At 41.4% G+C, this 22,595-nt stretch overlaps 1 protein-coding gene and 1 long non-coding RNA gene across 2 annotated transcripts in view; one reads left to right on the top strand and one right to left on the bottom strand.

Moving 5' to 3' along the window:
- LOC126456850 (uncharacterized) overlaps positions 1-22,595 on the top strand; it is a 93,437-nt gene that overhangs the window by 12,580 nt on the left and 58,262 nt on the right. The gene's annotated exons all lie outside the window — the stretch shown is intronic.
- LOC126456847 (allergen Cr-PI-like) lies at positions 1,855-14,061 on the bottom strand. The gene is made up of 9 exons (XM_050092659.1): positions 13,864-14,061; positions 10,443-10,576; positions 10,195-10,353; positions 9,946-10,123; positions 8,232-8,629; positions 7,987-8,145; positions 7,778-7,906; positions 4,711-5,026; positions 1,855-2,363 (listed from the first exon to the last, which is right to left on the bottom strand). The coding sequence occupies exons 1-9, from the start codon at positions 13,949-13,951 to the stop codon at positions 1,960-1,962; spliced, it is 1,965 nt and encodes a 654-aa protein (XP_049948616.1). The 5' UTR covers positions 13,952-14,061; the 3' UTR covers positions 1,855-1,959.

Below are 22,595 nucleotides of genomic sequence, written 5' to 3'. Positions count from 1 at the left end.
GGTAACAGCAAAAGGCTTTGTGGTTCCTACCCATAGTCGTCTTGTCATATCGTGTGGCAGACCTCTTAGAAAAGCATCCAATGCTCCATGTCCGGCTTCTGGAGAATGATTTTGTTAGATACATAATTCTCCGTTATGTAACACGTACTTGCACAGATTTTGCCGATTCTATCGACAAAACTTCCAACCATCCCTTTCTGCCTCTGTAACATCCCTCTCCACCCCGTAAATAAACACACACACACACACACACACACACACACACACACACACACACACATATATATATATATATATATATATATATATATATATGTGTGTGTGTGTGTGTGTGTGTGTGTGTTTATATATGGGGTTTTATTAGAACAAAAAAAAACAAAGTATTGCTAGACGCGTGAAAGGTCTCTTGCGCGCGTCGTTTGGTGATGATTGTGTGCTGAGCCGCCACTTTCGTCATGCTTGGCCTCCCAGGTCCCCAGACCTCAGTCCGTGCGATTATTGTCTTTGGGGTTACCTGACGTCGCAAGTGTATCGTGATCGACCGACATCTCTAGGGATTCTGAAAGACGACATCCGACGCCAGTGCCACACGATAACTCCGGACATGCTTTACAGTGCTGTTCACAACATTATTCCTCGACTAGAGATACTGTTGAGGAATGGAGGTGGACATATTGAGCATTTCCTGTAAAGAACATCATTTTTACTTTGTCTTACTTTGTTATGCTAATTATTGCTATTCTGATCAGATGAAGCGCCATCTGTCGGAGGTTTATTGAACTTTTGTATTTTTTTGGTTCTAATAAAACCCCATGTCATTCCAAGCATATGCATCAATTTTCACCTCTCTATCTACATTATTCCGTGGTTTATTAAGTTTTCAAATTGATACTACCTTTTTGATCACCCGGTATATATATATATATATATATATATATATATATATATATATATATATATGTGTGTGTGTGTAAGTGTCGTGTAAAACTCGTACACGTCTTCGTATGTATATTGTTCAATAAAGGAGATGGACGTCTTAGAACGTTATTGGTGTCTTTACTAGACGTACCCTTACGTTTTATGAGTATGTTACTACTGTTCGGATGATATGCGACAGCGTTCAGTTCAAAACCGACAGCACACACAAAAATCCACATGTACTGAACAACATAAGCCCACAGACAGATTCAACAAGTAAAAAACAATCTATAAACGGGCCAAATAAATTCCTCGACGTTATTTCTTCGAAATTTTAGACAGAAATTCGTACAGTCAAAAGACTGGCTGCTTGGAAGTGCAGCTGGAGAAAGGAAGTGCGAAGAAAACAGGAACCGATTGGACTGAAGAATGTAGAAGGGTTAACGAAGAAAAAATGAGTGCTATATCGTAAGTTAGAAAGTCGATTTATGAAGCTTTGCATCAGTGAAAAATGTCTCGTCGAATCTAACCGTAAAATGTATACTAACGTATCTGTAGATTATGTCAACAAATATTACTTTCCTAATGAACTGATAACTAAATGTTCTTTTATGACGAAGGAGCCTACCATGACAGATATTAATGAGAGTAGTAAGATGTTAAACTTATGATTAATTCTTGTGGTCTGTTACCAAATTTATTGATGAACTTCAATCGTATACACGATCCCACCAGTGGCCAATATATATGAACAGGGTTCCGTAGAACAGTGTGAAAGCGATGTTGTGTCTGCAGCCAGCAACTGACTAGAGAAACATTAAAACCAGAACGTCCAAACTACCACACCATTTCTGACGAAATCGATATAGAGATGTCGTAACACAATAATTAAGAAGGAAATAGTGGTGATGAGGATAACGAAATAATAGCCAAGGGTAATAGAAGAGCGTATAAAATGCGTTTATTTGATTACTACCTAAGCACAGAAAATGAACACTTGGGCAGTAGGCGTTTTAAATCAGCAGACAATACTGTACAGCTTCAGGCAGCGGCGACTTCTTCGGCGTTCCTGTGAATGACGACTGTCTCGCCGAAGTGCGAATTGGACACGTCGAAGTCCAGCTCGTTGATGGGCCTGTCGAACGGGAAGAGGGAGATCTTGGCGCCGACGTCGTCGGTGTACGGGTTGATCCTGCTGATGGTCTTGTGCGTGAACGGGGTGATGATGACGTAGGTGGAGAGCGGCAGGCCGCTGCGGGTTCCCCTCGGCACCGCCAGGCGCTCGATGTCGCCGTACTTGTGCACGAAGTCGTCGATGAAGGGCTGATTTCCGCCGGCGATGGCCGCCTCCGTAGCCTCGTACAGCTTCCTGTAGCTCAGCGGCAGCTGGCCGTAGTAGTTGAAGTCCTTGGAGTTCCTCACCAGCTCATTCTCTCCCTTTTTCACTGCAAGAGGGACGGAAGTAATGAGGGGTAGTAGAAATGAAATTAGTGATAAACTCGGCATCAAAAATTGGGCCCGCGAAACAGACAAAGTTTGCTTGTGAACTTTTCTTCCGTTATCCATAAAATTCTTCTGAGTTTGTGACCTCGTCATTTTATGACAAAAATACAGATCGTTCGCTGGCTGTTGTACACTGACGAAGGCTGCTTGCAATAGCAGGCAGAACTTCGGTAATCTTGTCACATACGACGCAGTCACACACAGAAGAATTTTACTGAAGTAGTCTGTGTATCTCCAAATTATGTGCATTGACGTAAAATCATGGAAATCATTATTTACATTCCACTTCATAATAACCATCCCTCATTCTTATAAAAGAGACCTTGGGTGCTTTACAATATTAATAGTGTCCCACGTAATGTGTACGTGTCTCACATTTCATAAGCACCCGTTCTGAGCAAGGAGCATATAAAATGGAGGCTATCACATGCAAAGAACATAACCGTGACCAAACAAAGTCTACTATCACCAAACGCCGGTCTTAGACCTAGCAATACCCAAGCATATCAAAAAACATAAAGAAACAAATTTCCTTCATTGTTGTTAACTTTTATTATCAACAAAATCTTTAAATGTGGTAGGTAATGTATAAGTATGGTACAGAATCCGAAAATATCTTTCAGTGCCAACGTATTTTACGTAAACTGTACTCCGAGGGTAGGGGTATCACAAAAAATTAAAAAAAAACTCAAATTTAGTTGACTTTTGTTCACAATATATATATATATATATATATATATATATATATATATATATATATATAAAATCAGAAACCTTCATGCGTATATACATATGACCCATCTTTTGTATATACACAAGATGATTCACGAAGATATGCATTTATTTGAATATGTTATTCTAAAGTAAATCTAAAGAACATAATTTCATATAAACATAGGTCCGCAAATGATTGGTTATCGGAGTTAAGGCTGATAAAGGATTTTGCCTACAATGTAGAAACTTCGCTAATATAAAGCCATAGCAAAACTGTACGAGGTTAAAGTAAAACACGATTTACATTTAGTTTCTTGTTACTGGTCTAGTGAATCAAATAAAACATGTCCGAGACGTCTATCGGCAGTAGTTTTCCAGAATATCCATATTAGCTGCATTATATTAGTAAGGATACTGATGAAAGAAATGATAGGCAGACTACTGGCGGTTCTGGTATCTGGGGATGGGGCAGAAAAGACTCCTAGTTAAGGGGTTGTTTTTATGCTCTATATGAGCTATAAAATGGTGGGGGGAAGACTGAGTGCTAGCAGAGCACTGAGGCTGAACAGCTAAAACGAGGTTATAAAAAAAGGAAGGCCTGTTTAACTTCCCGTCAATACAAACAGAATACTAGCCTGAATTTTAGGAGGAAGGGGTGAAAATCGATACTTCATTTCCTAAACATTGCTATCCTGACATTCAGCTGAAGAAAGCTTACGGAATTCACGGAGAATATAAGTCTGAATGACCAGACTGGTATTTGGAATCCACAATTACAGAATACAAGTTCAGGTCTTCAACCAGTGTCACACTTCACTCAGCATAATCATTATTTTATATCAAATTAATTGGTGTGCCCATTTTCAGCAACAAGTGTGTAACTACGCGATGTATATATTCAGACGGCTTTTTGTCGCAATCAAAATTTTACTAAAGCTCCAGAGGCGTTCTGTCTTCTCTTTTAAGCCATCGGCAGAGCATTTAATATAGTACTCGTTCCTCCTGCCTAAATCTGCTATGACCAAATCAGTGGAAACTCAGATTATGGCAGCACAAACGTATAAACTAATAAATCCACTAAAGACTCCTTAATCTATAAGGCATCTGAAACGTGACTAATATTAGGTTGTAGCAAGCAACAGGCATCAATATTTTGTGAAATGTTTATTTCATATGTTGTTAGAAGATGAGGGAGCTGAAATGCTTATATGCATCTATTACATCTCACAGAATATGAATCAACGACGCTAGCACTAAACATTGTGTGTAATGACTATGAACTTTAGCTTGAGAATGCATGCAGACTTCATGAGGAGTTAAAAAAATGGCAGAGCTGAAGCTGCGAGACAGAGGGTAGAGGGGGGCAGGGAATGGTGTTAGTCATGCCTAGATAGCTCAGTCGGTAATAACACTGTCCGTAAAAGGTAAGGTCTGGATTGGAGTCCCATCCAGTCTCTCAGTTTTAATGTATGACCGAGTTTCAAAAGTGTAATATCAGTCACGTAACGCCCCCTGTCCCTTTAGGTGCAGTACAATAAAATTTACTTAAGAAGAAGCCTGTGGTAAATAACTTACGATTGAAGACGAAAGAGTCGATGTAGACAAAGTTGTGCCTCTTCTCGTTGAGCGACAGCTCGTTGCCGTAGACGTCGTAGCGCGGGCCGATGAAGAAGCGAACGAAGACGTCGACGTCCTTGTCGCTGGTGACCTTGACGTGGTAGTTGAAGGGCTTGTGTGTCAGGCGCGGGACGCGAGCCACGACGTTCAGGTTGGCGGCCTCTTCGATGCTCGCCACCGGGATAGCGTTGTTCAGCTCGAAGTCGTAGTCCTCGAAGTAGGTGACCAGCTTGTCGACCGTCAGGCTCTCAACTTTCACGCCGGGCAGAGACAACTGGAGAGTAAAAAACGGAAATATTGTGAGGCTGTTTCAGTGCGTCACTAGGTCTGCTGGAAGCCTTGAAGCAGCCATAAAAATAAGTCATATATATATATATATATATATATATATATATATATATATATATATATATATATATATATATCATACGGTTTTGGGTGGGCCATATATGTATGTATTTATTATTATTTTTGATTATTCCCTTTTAAGAGAGCGACTGAACTTTAAGTCATGATTTCTTCTTCTTTATTCGTTCTTCCCAGATTCTCTTCATTCGTTCACTGTGTTCTCTCTTGCGTTCTTCCGACCATCTTTTTCCCGTTCTGTTCTCCGTGTGTTCTTGATTAAGTGTGTGTTTCTGTATGATGTTTCTAAGCTGTTCTCTATTGTTTTGTATGATCCCCACGTGTTTAATGTCTGCAGCCGGCCGGTGTGGCCGTGCGGTTCTAAGCGCGTCAGTTTGGAACCGCGTGACCGCTACGGTCGCAGTTTCGAATCCTGCCTCGGGCATGGATGTGTGTGATGTCCTTAGGTTAGTTAGGTTTAAGTAGTTCTAAGTTCTAGCGGACTGATGACCTCAGTAGTTAAGTCCCATAGTGCTCAGAGCCATTTTTGTTTAATGTCTTTTTCTGTTTCACTGATCCACTTTGTCTTGTTTTTGCTCTTGTTTATTATGTCAAAGATTTGCCTTGTGAGCCTGCTATTATTCATCCTGCTGAGATGTCCATAAAATTTCATCCTTCTCTTTCTAATGGTGTCTGTTATTGTTTCCGTGTCTTCGTAAATCTCCCTAGTTGGCCTCTTCATCCAAATTTCTTCCCGAAACATTGGTCCATATATTTCCCTCAGAATTTTTCTTTCCTGCTTTTCAATCTCTCTGATCTTCGTACGACCATGAATCACTGTAGTTTCTGAACCATAAAGTGCTTCTGGTAGGACTACTGTATTGTATTGCCTTAGTTTCGCATTGACAGAAATATATTTCTTATTATATTGATTCCAAGTGAGCTTATATCCTTTATGTAATCTGGAGATTCTATCTTTAGTCGCTATTGAGTTCAGTCCTGATGGTTGGATTATCTCTCCCAGATATCTGAAGTGTGCAGCTTGTGTCACTTTCCTATACTGAGTAGTAATGGGAAGATTATCTACAGGTTTGTTTTCCATATACTGTGTTTTGTCGTATGAGATTTGTAGCCCAGTTTTCTGTGAGATTTCATGTAGTTTTTCCAATGCAAGTTTGGCTTCCTCTCTATTGTTCGTTAGAATGCCAAGATCGTTCTCGAAAGCCAGGCACTTCACTCTGATTCTCTGCTCTTTTTTAATCCCAAGCTGAATTCCTTTTATTTCCTTTTCCCATGGCCTCATACTTTTTTCCAGGCACGTTTTCTCTGGTGTTTCAGCATATATCTGCAATTTAGTTTTAGCACTGTGTAGCAAGAGTCAGCGCAGGCAAGTAATGCTCGTAGTGTCTTTCGTGTGACGCACAGTGTCGACGAAAAGCGTCCGTTTGTTTCCCTCTAAAAACTAAACTATTTTTAAACCGGAATTTTACGTACCCATTCGATAGTGCGCTGCACTAGTTCGATATCTCTTTTTGCGATATACTCATATATTAACAGGGACAGTAAAACGCGAGGAATAACCAGTACTCCAGCAATGACAGTTCTATCCCGGCCCACGCCGACTGCTACCGCCAAGCACGCAGCGCTACCGAGTCGCTGCTGGATTGTTGTGTTTATTCTTCGTATTGTACTGTCCCTGTAAATACCTATCGCTAAAACGAATATCCTACTAAGCTAAACTGGGACCACTCTATGGAATGGACACGTAGAATTCCAATCTAAAAATCATTTGATTGTAATGGGAAAAAAACGTCGCTGTTCGTTGACACTGTGCGTCCCTTGAAGACGTGGTGAGTGGTATCTCTTTGTCGTGAATCCTGCTACACAGTGCAAAAACAAAATTGCAAATATGTGCTGAAACACCAGAGAAAACGTGCCTGGTGACTCTTAGGAGATGCACCCTGTATAATGTAATGTAAGTGATGCACAAAAAAAAAGAAAACATGCAAGTCCAAAGGAACTTTGCATCGTACTTCTGAACATCACAGGCACTCCAATATCGTACTCATGCGCCGCCACCGTGCAAGCGACTTTCGGTTATAAATGTATCCCCTGTCTACGGAAAAATACATATGTACGAGTGCAGGTTGTAGGTCACATTTTTTACGACATATGGGAGATCGTGTCTGTCCGAGAGTCGACCCGGATGGCTTAATGGTGAGGTGACGGCTCGCAAGAAATCCAGGTTCGAGTATACGTCTTGCACAAATTTTCACTGTCGCCATTCCATTATACAGCCGACGGTTGTCCCCACTCGCAAATGCGAACACAGTTCATGCTTCTCACATTTCGTCAATACCACGGCTAGGATATACGGTGGCTCCTCTGTTGTAAATTAAAGTGCTTAATCTTGAAGCCAATGGAATTTCTGATGTGAGTAGTAGCTGCCGATCCGAAAGGAAACTTGTAGGTGTGAACCGTGTAAGGCCTCTGAACAACGTGAGGCAAACAGTTAACAAAATCACACATTTAGTAGGTAGCGGCGCGAAAAATGTGGATCCGAGAATGATCTGAGTATTTTCTGCAGATTACTGAAAGAAGCTACGAATGATAATATTATAGCCAGGAGTGAACTATTTAATTGTACGCAAACTGTACGTTAAAAGTCTGTGTCTCTTACCTCTTTCTGTGAGTAAGGTGGAAGGTGTTTCTTGAACTGGTCCAGTATCAGCGCAATTCGCTTAACGATCTTGTAGTACAGAGGAGACTTGAAAGTTGATGCTGGTCTGTCCAGAACTGAGGGATCCTCCTAGGAAGAAAGTATATTTATTCCAGTAATGTCGTGTCGAATGAACTTTAAGAAACAAAATCATCATTTATACTTCATACCCCATGATGATGGTCACCGTCGTGTCCCAGGTACTTCAGAAGGCTGTTGTAGAATGATCCGTAGTAATCCCTGTTGATGGAGTCTGCGTTACCTTCCACGATCCGTCCAAAGATCTCAATGCTCAGTGGGTCGCGAAGAGAGTATTTCTTGAATTCGGACTGCAAATAGAGATGTAAAATGGTTAAAGACAGCTTCTAAATTGACGTTGAAGATTAATGTGAAATAAGTGCAGGTTCCCACTTACGTCAAACACGGAGCCGAAATCGACCGCTTCCCAAAGTCTTCTCTCCAGTGTGCTGAGGTACTGAACGAATGGGCCGTAAGGCTTAGATCCGGGGACGGGTCTCTTGTAGTCGACGGGTTCGATGTCAGGGAGGTGGTTCGAGAGCCTCTCCAGGTAGTAGCGGCTGAGGGTGGCCTTGATGCCATAGTAGAAGTGGTCCCCTCTGCGGGTGTAGTTGGCCTGGTTGTACTCGGACAGCTTGGCCCAGAAGGGATAGCGGTAGTGTATGAAGTCGAGGTAGGCGCCCAGGCCGATGTCCTCAGTGTAGTAGGAGAGGAGTTCGTCAGCGTTGTGGGCGCGTGGGTAGCCACTGTAGTTTGCGCGGATCACGTATGGATGGTCCTTGTCGAAAGTCTTGCCTGTTGTGGGATCAAGGACACTCACTGATCATTCACTCATGTAACTACTGACTTATTCTTTGTACATGACCTGTGATAAACATACCGAAACCGATTACTGTAAGGTAAGACTCTCCAGTTCTGTAAAGTACTTTTAAGGCAAAGTCAGAATACAGACAAGGTTGCATAGGAGCAAAATAGTTTATGGTCTGCGTCCTTACAGAGTCATCTTAACGAGCCTACGTTTGTATGTTGATCTATAAGCTTTCGAATTACTGCGAAAACCTGAATACCAAACTTTTACAGTCTGAGATTATTAATCTGGAAGCTGGTCGTGTGCACTGACTAGAAACCACATCTATGAAACAATTGCCACCATGTCGGTATTCTAACTCCTACTTTAAATAAATTTAAAAGTGTGCGACATCGGTTATGAATGTACAACCAGTTGCTATCAGAATTTACACTACCAATGTCTAACAGAACTGTTGCTGCTGCATATAAGCCCTTTGTGTGTCCTCATGCTGCTGATCCAGTCTGGTTCTCTGTACTGTTATCGGTTAACAAGGAAAGAAGTGAATATATTGCTTCATTTACATTTCAAATTTAATTAGCTCATAATTCGTAAAGCAAATGTTTCATCAGTGTCTGTAAGACATGTGTGCATCTATACTTACGACTGTTGTTTTAAGACAGTACATGGAAAATGTGAACTTTGTAATGCAATTATTCCAGTTAATGGTGCCTGTTAGTTAATCGTGTATCCTAGCTGTAAATCAAATGTGCTGCATTTGTCGTAATTACAGGAACACGTAAGTTCATTCGGTACGAATCTGATACATTTAAGGACCGTATGTGATGAACTTTTAGAGAATTTCTTCTAATTAAACATTGTTGCACAAATTTCAAGAATCATATAAAACCCACTTTCACCATACGGAGAGACTGGAGTACAAGACAACGCAACGTCGATTAGACGTCTACGATGGCATGTAGACATTTAGTCCACTGCTGTGCAGAGAAAGTCAGGGAAAAATTATGGTAGAAATTACCCTTTACCACATATTCTGCTTTGACTTGAGAAATACTGATATAGCTTTCTGTGAAGAAACGAAATACCAGTGACATCATGTCGCCTGGTGACGTTAATGGTAACACCAATATCATTTCAATAGATATGACTTGCGGATTGTAATATCTTTGAAACTCCGAACTATTACATTGGCTACTAATACTGAGACCAGGAGGAGACCACACTGTAGCGCTTGAGTAACTAAACGCGAAATTACTTTGCATTGTAAACAAAGTATATTGAAGAAGTAGACTGTCACGCATACCTTCTAAGGTTGCTCCCCACGCCTCCCTGATGACGTCGGAGGAGACGTAGAGCTGGGGGTAGATCTCGTAGAAGGGCGGCAGAACGACGTCGAAGAGGTCATCGCGGTGCAGCTTAGCGACGTTGAGTGCGTACACGAACAGGCCCTCGTTCAGGTGTTCCCTGGCCCAGACGGCGGTCTGTACACACAAAGAAAGCGTCAGATTCCTTCTACTGCAGGCTGGTACTCGGAATGAGCAACGGTACCCACCTTGAAAAAGGTGTCGAAGTCCTTTGCTTGGTACAGGATGTCGACGAGCGCCTTAGCCTCGAGCTGGTCGTACTTGTGGTGCACCGAGAACTGCTCTCCGCGTTTCTTGAAGAACCCGTGTGCGTAGTACCTTAAGTACGTCTTGACGAGCTCTGGGTCCTACAACACAGGATATCCTCAGTAACACAGCACTTGCCGCGAATAAGCTCAGCCTAAACGATATTCACATGTTTCTCTCCTTTACGTACCTTGAAGTCTCCAGCGTGATCTTCAAGTTTAAAGGAACTCGCGATCTCCTTCAGTTCAGGGTCGAGTATAGGTTGTCCGACGTGCCATAGGATCTGAAGAAGTCTCTTCTGCCTGAGGAGGAAGTCCTTGTCAGCTGCAAAATGAGATACAATGTGGTCAGTTTATTCATGCACAGTTGTTACACTATCACGAATGATAGCATTAAAATAACGCGACTGAAACCGTTTCCTTATGTAATGCAACAATTTTTTAGAAAATCGATTTATGGTTTTTTATGTCACCGTTAGATGAGCGGTGGCTGTCGCAATGGCAGATAAAATAACATGAGATTAACAGGGGTATTAGGTAACAGAGAAAGCCATGATATTTAACAGAAACACTTTCTAATAGATTCCTTCCAGCGTGCAGAACTTGTCCGTGTTAGGTACATTAGATGACTTTTTAATATCAAAGGATACCTGAAGTTCCGTGGGTGTGTAACTACTGAGAATGTCCCTTGATACATTTTAAGTAAGCGCACTGAAAACTAGCAGCGTTACTGTACACCGATTATCCTCATACAAGCACACGATCGGAATACACATTGTTTTTGCCGTCCATTAGTGATCTCTGTGGCGTCATACTACCAAGTCACAGCAGTATGAACCGTCAAGAGATGAAAACTTACGGTGGATTTGTATCTTCCAATCTAAAATCAGAAACAGTATTTCCAAAAATTTTAAAACAATTTTTGTCTTGTGGCTGTTCATAAGTAGGAATGATATATGGCATATCTGTTCGTGAAAAACGTTTCTACCGTTGTTGGCGAGGATGCGAAAATTCACTAGAATAATCCACAAAAAAGATTGAACTTTATCATGAACGTAGTATTTAGAGCAAGTGAAATGGATGCTCATTAGAAATGACACTCCTTGCCACAGAGTGCAGACTATAATGACCATCTGATATTAAGAACAGAAGGAATATTATCACTCGTTTCTGAAATATTCGTCGCAATGGAATAACGTTCTACGCTCGTACGCCAACGTTGTGGAAGAGCATGTATTCCCTGCTGGTTAAAGCTCTTGTCCTGTAGGCGTAGCCATGTTTTCATTGCATGACTGACACTCTCATCATCTTCAAAGTCTGTTCCCCTTAGAGAATCCTTAAGCGGCCCGAAGAGATTGAAGTCCGAGGATGCCAGGTACGCGCCGTACGGTGGAAGAGGCAATGATGTGTAGCTGATCATGAAGCTCTGTTTTTGCATTGCCGGCCGATGTGGCCGTGCAGTTCTAGACGCTGCAGTCTGGAACCGCGAGACCGCTACGGTCGCAGGTTCGAATCCTGCCTCGGGCATGGCTGTGTGTGATGTCCTTAGGTTAGTTAGGTTTAACTGGTTCTAAGTTCTAGGGGACTAATGACCTCAGAAGTTGAGTCCCATAGTGCTCAGAGCCATTTGAACCATTTTTTTTGTTTTTGCATGTACTGAGGCTGTAACTTTGTTTACCAGTCAGCCACCTGTACTCCTATCAACTGCAGCATTGCCACAGACTGCAGACAAACGTTTATAGATGTTTACCACGGTTTCTTTTTCTGTACACAAGAATTCGATAACACACGCTGCTTGTGACGTGAGTCCTATGTAGACGCCATTTTGACGCTTTACTAAGGATCTACCTTCTGCCAGAATGGTTCGAAACGTCACCGGCGTACAGGAAAAACATCAAATGTGAGGCACCAACAAGGACATTTGTCTACGTATATTAATGGCATTTTGTAAAACAAATGTGGGGCATTACTTATTGAACGACCCTCTTGTCACACATAGTGTATGTGTGTGTGTGGGGGGGGGGGGGGGAGAGGGGGGGGAGGAGAAGGAAATCGGCCGTGCCCTTTCATTGGAAACATCCCGGCATTTAACTGAAGCGACCTAGAGAAATCACGGAGCGTCTAAATAGTCTTCCAGAATGCGAGTTCAGAGTGGTAACCACTGGGACAAGTTACTCGATTTTCCGTGACGTAGTCAAAATGATGTAGTTGCATGAAGTAACAAACTAAACAGTTACAGATAACTTTAAAACTAAGGCAGCCACAGCTAAAGCAGTTCTAAATAAATGGTTGACTTTTAATACGGTGTAACCCGTGTTTACATACAGATGTTAAAAACTTAAAATATAAAACTAAACGAAAAGACCAATAGTCCGCAATACCTGTGTTTATTGAAGTCGATTAGAGACTGACACATCCGGTTTCTCAATTTTTGAGATGCATCTTCTGGTGAATAGAATGCTACGTCATATGGTATAAGGGGCTATTACAGTACGCCGCAGAGTAACATTTGGCATGGCTAGGCAAAGTTCTCAGTCTTCTTCAGTTGATCAAACCATCGTCATTGATGAATGTTCAGTCTGAGTTAAAATATCGGTGGACTGTCATCCCTTAAGCGATTAAAACATGTTCCTTTGGGCCTGTGCCGATCACCGTGCGTTGCTCGATATAGGTCCACAGGTCAAATCGTGACCGCTCATCGGTATTTTAACACAGACTGGACATTGATTACTGATGATGGTTTTACCAGCTGAAGAAGACTGAGAACTTGTCCTAGACACGCCAACCGCTACTCTGTGGCATATATATATAGAACATGAAGCATAGAAGTTGAAAAACCGGTTGCCTGAGTATCTAATCGATTTCAATAGTTACAGTTGTTGCGGACTATTGGACTTTTAATACAGGTTTATATTTGAACTGTTTTAAGTGGCGTATGTGAACACTGCTACACTGTATGAATAGTCTATGAATTACGTAAAACTAAGTAGTATTGGAAAGAGCTGGAAAGAAAAATAGTTCCTAGAGTGAATATTGTTAGAAGGGTCACATTAAGGACAGACAGGAAGATACTTTGGGACAGTTTACTGGCTTCGTAAGCAGCGACAGAGTGGATAGTATGAGAGCAGGAAAACCTGCAACACATAAAGCAAACTATTTATATTGGTGGGTGTAGTAGGAGCTAAGTGATCAAATTTTGTTGTTGTTGAAAGTAGGATATTAAATTAATACAAGGACAGAACACATAGCCGTGCGGGATTAGCCTAGCGGTCTAGGGCGTTGCAATCATGGACTGTGCGGCTGATCCCGGCGGAGCTTCGAGTCCTCCCTCGGGCCTGGGTGTGGGTGTTTGTCCTTAGGATAGTTTAGGTTAAGTAGGGTGTAAGCTTAGGGACTGATGACGTTAGCAGTTAAGTCCCGTAGGATTTCACACACATTTGAACATTTTTGAACAGAACAAATAAAGGAAGACGTCAGTAAAATGTTGATGGAGGAAAATGCATTGTGTCAGGAACAAACGACGAATTTGAGTTATACTGTACGTCTACCTCTGGTAGCTACTTGCAGCAACACAACGGGCGGATGTCACGGGGTTGTTGGAAGCTGACTTACCAGCGACGTGCGGTGCAGGGTTGATGGTGGCAGAGGCCAGGCCCAGAAGGGCTAGAGCGGCCAGCAGCAGTGGCACGGCGGTCCTCATGGTGCTCGTCGTATTCTGTGCGTCTACGCCGAGTCGACGGTGGACGTGCGCCGGCGCCCGCTTTTATACGAAAGGCGAGCGGGTGTTGACGTGCGCCGCGCAGCCTCTTCTGCCCCCCTCCCCGCGGGCCAGCCACACGTGGCCCCAGCTACTTCCTGATAACTCAAACCACTAGCCCTCGGCTCATGTTTAGCTCCTAGCCGACACAGTTCCTATGCTTCACACGTGTCCCTGTGATATAGTAGCGCTGGGAAACTACTCCGGACTTAGAATCTCAAATGGTCCGTCTCGAGAAACGCAAAATCTCTGTACGATTTACGCCATTTATAAGTCTAATTTATAGTCTTCATCTTGTGGCAGTGGTTAACCACTATGTTCCAATTACTATTATTGTTGTTGTTGTGGTTTGATGCAGCTCTCCATGCTACTCTATCCTCTGCAAGCCTCTTCATCTCCGAATAATTATTGCAACTTACATCCTTCTAAATCTGCTTAGTGCATTCATCTCTTGTTCTCCCTCTGTTATTTTTACCCTCACCGCTTCCCACCAATACTACATTGGTGATCTATTGATGCCTCAGCATGTGTCCTACCAACCGAGACCTTCTTCTAGTCAAGTTGTGCCACAATTTACTCTTCTCCCCAATTCTATTCAGTACCTCCTCATTAGTCACGTGATCTACCCATCTAATCTTCTGCATTCTTATGTACATCACATTTCGAAAGCTTCTATTCTCTTCTTGTCTAAGCTATTCATCGTCCATGTTTCACTTCACACATGGCTACACTCCAAAAAAATAATTTCAGAAAATACTTCCTGACACTTATTTCTATACTCGATGTTAACAAATTTACCTTCTTCAGAAACGCTTTTCTTGCCGTAGCCAGTCTTCATTTTATATCCTCTCTGCTTCGACCATCATCAGTCATTTTGCTCCCCAAATTGTAGCCGTCCGCGGTGACCCAGCGGTTATAGGCGCTTCAGTCCGGGACTGCGTGACTGCTACGGTCGCAGGTTCGAATCCTGTCTCGTGCATGGATTTGTGTGATTTCCTTAGGTTCTAAGTTCTAGGGGACTGATGATCTCAGATGTTAAGTCCGTAGTGCTCAGAGCCATTTGAACCAACCCAAATTGTAAAACTCATCTACTACTTTAAATGTCTCATTTCGTCATCTGATATCCTCAGCATCACCTGACCTCCATTATCCTCGTTTTGCTTTTGTTGATGTTCATCTTATATCCTCCTTTAAGACATTGTCCATTCCGTTCAGGTGCTCTTCTAGGGATTTTTCTGTCTGTGATAGAATTACAAAGTCCTCGCAAACCTCGTTGCTTCTATTTCTTATCCATGGATTTTAACTCCTAGTCCAAATTTTTCTTTTGTTTCCTTTACTGCTTGCTCAATATACAGACTTAATAACATCGGGGATAGGCTGCAGCCCTGTCTCACTCCCTTCTCAACCACTGCTTTCCTTTCATGCCCCTCAACTCTTATAACTGCCATCTGGTTTCTATACAAATAGTAAATAACCTTTAGCTCTCTGTATTTTACACCTGCCACCTTGAGAATATGAAACAGGCTATTACAGTCAACATTGCCTTTCTTATTATTATTGTTACTATCATCATTACTGGGACCGAATTCTCAAAGTAAGTGGAAGACCTTAATCTGTCATTTGGCAATGTTTTTCTCGAGCAACATCAAAATTGCACACTATTTTCTGCAACATGCTTCAAGTTTCCTCCTTGGTTGGGTAGTAGTGCTTGTGAGAACATTTAAGCTGTTATTTTTTCTTTTTTGTCAACAGTCTCCAGGCTGGTTTGATGCAGCCCGCTACGAATTCCTCTCCTGTGCCAATCCCTTCGTCTCAGAGCACCACTTGCTGCGTACGTTCTCAATTATTTGTTCGTGTATTCCAGTGTCTGTCTTCCTCTAAATGCTTTGCCCTCTACAGCTCCTTCTATTACCTGATGTCTTAACAATTGTCTTATCATCATGTTCTTTCTTTTTTGTGCCAGTATTTTCAACAGATCCCTTTTCTCACCGATTCTGCGGAGAACTTCCTCATTCCTTACCTTATCAGTCCAGATAATTTTCAACCTTCTTTTGTAACACCACATCTCAAATGCTTCGATTCTCTTCTATTCCGATTTTCCCACAGTCCATGGGTCACTAACATACAATGCTCTCCTCCGAACGCACATTCTCAGAAATTTCTTCCTCAAATCACGGCCTGTGTTAGATACTAGTAAACTTTTCTTGGCCAGGAATGCCCTTTTTTGCCATTGCGAGTCTGCTTTTTATGTCCCCCTTGCTCCGTCCCTCAGTGGCTATTTTGCTGCCTGTGTAGCAGAATTCCTTAATTTCATCTATTTCGTAATCATCGATCCTGATGTTAAATTTCTAGCTGTTCACATTTCTGCTACTTCACACTACTTTCGTGTTTCTTCGATTTACTCTCAATCCAAATCCTGCACTCATTAGACTGCTCGTTCCATTCAGCAGATCTTGTATTTCTTCTTCACTTTCAGTGGGGATAGCAAGGTCATCAGCAAATCTCATAAGCAATATCCTTTCATTATGAATTTTAATTCCACTCTTGAACCTTTCTTTTATTTCCGTCATTGGTTTCACTGACGACAGAAATGTCATCAGCAAATATCGTCAGTAATATCCTTTTCTCTTGAATTTTAACTTCATTCTTGAACCCGTCTTCTATTTCCATCATTCCTTCTTCGATGTATAGATTCAAGAGTAGGGGCGAAAGACTGCATCCCTGTCTTACACCCTTTTTAATCCGAGCACTTCGTCCTTGGTCTTCCACTCTTATTATTTTTTTGGCTCCTGTTTTATGTTACTGGAATTTCTCTATAGACCAGGAGGAGAAGCAGTCAGTAACTCCTGTGCTATTGAATCAATATGATATCGCAGTTTTTGTCACTGGCCGTAGTAAGGGGCAAAAGGGAAGATGTAGTCTTTGTTCTCAGGGATACTCGACTGAAAAATGCGCAAAATATGGAACTGTTTTGCGCTCTGTTGAAAAAAGGAATTGTTTTAAGACAATTTTCGTGCAACAGTGTAAAAGACTATTTTCTGAACCGCAGGAACAACATTGCAGTACTTTTATTGTAGCGTTTCTGGGCAATGATTCTTACAGGTGAGTACTGTGTTGTAGAACAATTTATGTAAAATGCTTCGCATGGCCATATACATCTAATTTAAGTAACTTAATACTTGTTCTTCACAATGTTTCTATGTAGTCTATTATCCTTTTTGTGATCTTTTCTAGTAGTCTGTTGAGATGACCAAAGAATTTCATTCGACTTTCCTAAGCGTCAGTTTCAGTTTTTGAAAACTTTTCTGATGCTTTGATTGATTGTAGCCTATAATCTTTTTGGGTATGTCTTGCTCCTAAAATTTTCCTAATGTTCATTCTCTCCTCTTTTCTGATTTCTTCAAATTCGTGTTTTCTGTAAAACCTGTGTTTCTCTTGCGTAGAGAATTTTTGGTTTTATGACTATGTTGTAGTGCTGAATTTTTGTCTGTCTAGACGAGGATTTCTTGTTGCAGATGTTTTGAACCAACCCTAATCTTTTTTCAATTTTTTTTTTTGCGTTAAGATGTTTTTAAGTCTCGTCGGGTGGATGAGTTCCCCGAGGTATTTTAATTTATTTTGTTTTCAGGCTAGCGATTTCCGTCTTTGAACATCAGTTTTCTGCTAAGAGATTTGTAACCCTACTTTTTCTGTACATTCCTTAAGTATCTCAATCTGTCTGACGGCAGTCTGTTTATCATTATGATTATAATTGTTGTTGTAATTATTATTATTATTATTTCATTACTAAGATGAGGAGAAAGCTGTTATGTTTCAGTCTTCAGAGATTCAAAGCATCTCTCATTTTTTCCTCCGTCAGTTCTTTTTCTTTCTTCAGTCTGTCGGTGACTTCATTTTCTGGTAGAACTTTTCATTTACAAATTCGTTGTCTGTGTTTCTGTTAAAAATGCCTGAAGCACTTAACTATGCCTTTATAAGACCTTTTCACAAGCTGTATCCAGGCTACAGTTCTGATTGTCCTACGTACATCGCCATTTTGTCAGTGGCTATTGTTGTTGTGAGTCTGTAGATACTGTCATAAAATTTTAGTCTTAATTTCTCTGAACTCTGCCATGAGAATCGATAATTTTTCGAGGTTGTATTTTAACGTTGTTTTGATATTGCATACTTGTTATAAACAATTCCTACTTCTGAGGAAGCCCGCTTAGTACTCGCGAATTTTATGATCGAGTTGCTTCATGGAGAAGGGATACCGACAATTTTATATGTAACCCGAAAAAGGGATGATCTGATATTTTTGAGTTTAAGGATATCCCCGAAGATCCTTTTGTGCGAGGGTTGTGATGATTCAGTGTGGGTGTAAGTGGAGATTTCCGTAGGGAATTTTGAGCTGTGCAAGCGCCAGCTGAAGAAATTAGAAAAATATCGTGTCAGTTTTTCCTGTTTGGTCAAGACGAAGCTTCCGTCTCATTTCTTGAAACGTGAATTTTAAGTGTATATTCTCGGATTATTCATGCAAAAGTACGACCACGACTCCTCATCACGTTAGGATGCGGTTGGATCTCGACCATTCCCAAGGAGGAAGGTCAAACCCAGCTAAGTTATTTCATTGCAGTTTGACTTAGTTGGTAGATCTTTCAGCTAATCGGTGATATCGAAACCTTCTGGGACCCTACGATAGACAGAAGGTGGATAGCGTGACTTCTAGATTTATAGCTGCCTTATCGAAAAATTTTCACCTTAGTAGCTATTCCTCAAACACACGGAGGAGCATTACTGGGCAGCAAAAGCGACCACCGTAGGAAAGCAGACCTGACAGTGCTAGTAACAGCCCTCATGGCCTCATTTGGACATATATATATCGTAAATATATGTGCACTGTTTCCCCATAAGGACCACGATATTTAGCATGTGAGTACACGAGTGAAATTGCAGCACTGCAAAGAGTTTCTGCATTTCGTATCCATCTGTAATTGCCTATATGGTGGAGTGGATTTATTGTCAGTCCAGCTACATCGCCAGGTTTGATCAAGAGTTACAGGTTGGTATTTAGGGAAGTGGTTGTGGGGAACTATGATCCTACTAGATAGATTGCTACGTTATTCTTGATTATGCAAAAGGAACGCAGTGACCCATGTTTTGCTTGGGTATGGCTCGAGTCTCCATTATGCAGTTTCCACAATTTTCAAGGAGGCTTCTTCCATGTCCACATGTGCTCCGATCAAGGAAATAAAGTTACGTTTTAACGTATCTTCGACGTTTGCGCAATTAGGATTAGTTGATGGGTTGATCTGGGGGGAGGGGATCAAACAGCGAGCTCATCGGTCGCGTCGGATTAGGGAAGGATGAGAAAGGCCGAAGCGACCTTTCAAAGGAACTATCCTGACATCGGCCTGAAGTGATTTAGGGAAATCACGGAATATCTGAATCGGGATGGCTGGACGCGAGTTTGAACCGCTGTCCTCCCGTGTGCGGGTCCATTGCGCTAGCACCATTAGGACAGAGCACAAACTCAGACAGGCATAATGGCGGAAATAGCCACGTCAACTTAGAATTGGCTGGCAGCGACTTCGGCGAAACGCGGTGAACTGTGGGGAAAGGACTCTAGTACCTTACCAAGCGCACTCCTTCACTCGGTATGCTTCCTGTGCTGCCAGTTCCCAGCTTGGACGCCAGGAGCTATCACATCATTCGGGTTTGTGTACCTTGAAAAACTACCTCTGGAAAGTACGTTAACTTTTATTCTCAAAAAAATCAATGTTTCCATGTTTCTGTTTTGTGATTCACGAATGCCACGCCTACCGCAGTGACCGAGCAGTACTAGGAGCTTCAGTCTGGAACCACGTTGGTCCTACGGTCGCAGGTTCGAATTCTGCCTCGGGCATGGATATGTGTGACGTCCTTAAGTTAGTTAGGTTTAAGTAGTTGTAAATTGTAGGGGATTGATGACCTCAGATGATAAGTCCTATAGTGCTCAGAGCCATTTGAACGAATGGCACGGAAACAGTCCACTTTTCCCTCGTGAAGGTCCTAGGCGATGCGACTTGTCACTACTTTTCGTAAACATGGCTCGTAGAGATGTAAACTTCTCTAGTTGTGTGTTGAACATAGTGGTTCAGTGAAATCAACTGGATCAGAATCTTAAAGGGATAGTTGCTGTAATGAATAAGCTGTACAAGGCAGCTGATTTGCGAGATGAACAAGTAGATGGCGTAGAGGGAAAGATGAAACACGACTTAATCGCTAGTTTCAAAGGGCACTGAGAACAGACAAATTTCAAAAGAAAACTACTCAGCAGAAGAAGTGTTTGGTTTCATTTAAGAAGATATATAAATATCATATGCGTTACGAAAATTCGAAGTTTTTCTAATATCACTGCCTGTTAAAGATGTGTATGCTGTACAGCAGTTGTTGTTGTTGATGTGGTCTTCAGTCCTGAGACTGGTTTGATGCAGCTCTCCATGCTACTCTATCCTGTGCAAGCTTCTTCATCTCCCAGTACCTACTGCAACCTACATCCTTCTGAATCTGCTTAGTGTATTCATCTCTTGGTCTCCCTCTACGATTTTTACCCTCCACGCTGCCCTCCAATGCTAAATTTGTGATCCCTTGATGCCTCAAAACATGTCCTACCAACCGATCCCTTCTTCTAGTCAAGTTGTGCCGCAAACTTCTCTTCTCCCCAATCCTATTCAATACCTCCTCATTAGTTACGTGATCTACCCACCTTATCTTCAGCATTCTTCTGTAGCACCACATTTCGAAAGCTTCTATTCTCTTCTTCTCCAAACTAGTTATCGTCCATGTTTCACTTCCATACATGGCTACACTCCATACAAATACTTTCAGAAACGACTTCCTGACACTTAAATCTATACTCGATGTTAACAAATTTCTCTTCTTCAGAAACGATTTCCTTGCCATTGCCAGTCTACATTTTATTTCCTCTCTACTTCGACCATCATCAGTGATTTTACTCCCTAAATAGCAAAACTCCTTTACTACTTTAAGTGTCTCATTTCCAAATCTAATACCCTCAGCATCACCCGATTTAATTTGACTACATTCCATTATCCTTGTTTTGCTTTTGTTGATGTTCATCTTATATCCTCCTTTCAAGACACTGTTCATTCCGTTCAACTGCTCTTCCAAGTCCTTTGCTGTCCCTCACAGAATTACAATGTCATCGGCGAACCTCAAAGTTTTTACTTCTTCTCCATGAATTTTAATACCTACTCCGAATTTTTCTTTTGTTTCCTTTGCTGCAGTATGAGTAGCTAATTGGAGAGGGTGTGTGTGTAGTGTAGTATTGTTTGCGTTTTTATGGGTGAGTACCATAAAAAACAGTTAGGGAACTTGATTCAGTCAAACTGCCTAAGCCTCTAGGCCACACTGAGGTGTTCGACAGCTTAGCGGCCGCATCTGATCGACATATGACCATATGTTGTGAACTACAGTTGGTTGTTTAGCCTGTGACGTTGGAGAACAGTCCAATGATCAGTCTCTTTACCCGAGTTCTGGCTCCGGAACGCCCTATACTTGCAATGTTAAAATAACGCTTATAAATTACATCTTTCCTCACAAAGTATTTGAGGTAGGAAGTTGAACTTTTTACAGATTATTTATTGGAATATGGGCTACAACTTAACACAGGGATTTTACAAAATTTTAGTTCAGTTATTAAAGACGATTTTTTTTCAATTGTAATGAAAATTCACAACATTTTTTTGCAATTTTTATATATATATTCAAAAATATACAGTTTTTTGGAAAAAGGCTGTGTTAAATTATGCAGAAGGTACTGTGTAACATTTACTGAAAGTTTGAAACAAATATGTTTAGAAGATCCTTAGAAAACATGTAATTAGTATGAGAAAATAAAAGTTTTGGTAATCGAGCGACAAAGATTGGATTAACTTTTTAGTGCATTCCAGGTCCATAGGATGGATTATCTTCATCCTCTGCAAATTCCTCCTCCAGCTTCCTCTTGTTCCTCCTCCTGTTTACTCTTGCTTGTATTTTGTATTTCTAGACTCTTTACAGCCCTGTCTGCAGCCCGAAGGCGTTCCTTGTCTAAAGCAAGCATCGGTCGTTGTTGTGTTCGTAGATTTTGCTACCATTTTCTTCAGTTGCAGTTACTGCAACACTGTTCCAAAAGGTGGTCATGTATGAACACTTATCACATTTCAGTTGTATTTCACTAGCAAGTCCTACGTGCTTTATTATGGAGAGTTCCAGACCAACTTCACTACAATGAATACATCTTACACAGTTTGAAAAAATTCCTTTGAGAACCGACATATCAAATATTTCATTCACATCCGATTCGCCCATAAAACATTCATAGTTTTCACTCATTGAACCAAGCTTCTTCTGTGAAGTATTTTCTTTCCCACTTTGACTGCTATGGGCAGGTGTACTTGAGAGGTTAGGTTCACTCACTTGGTTATCGTCTTTATTGTTTACAGTAATAACACATACCTTTGGCTTTCCAACATTTCTCCTTTTCTTAAAAGCCTTCAGAGGATTTCTAATAACTTTACTTTTCTCATTATTATACTTCTACAAAACAGAGACTCAAGAAACA

The sequence above is a fragment of the Schistocerca serialis genome, chromosome 2 (genome assembly GCF_023864345.2).
Source record: "Schistocerca serialis cubense isolate TAMUIC-IGC-003099 chromosome 2, iqSchSeri2.2, whole genome shotgun sequence".
Classification (NCBI taxonomy): Eukaryota; Metazoa; Arthropoda; class Insecta; order Orthoptera; family Acrididae; genus Schistocerca; species Schistocerca serialis.
This window is presented reverse-complemented; position numbering and strand designations above follow the sequence as displayed.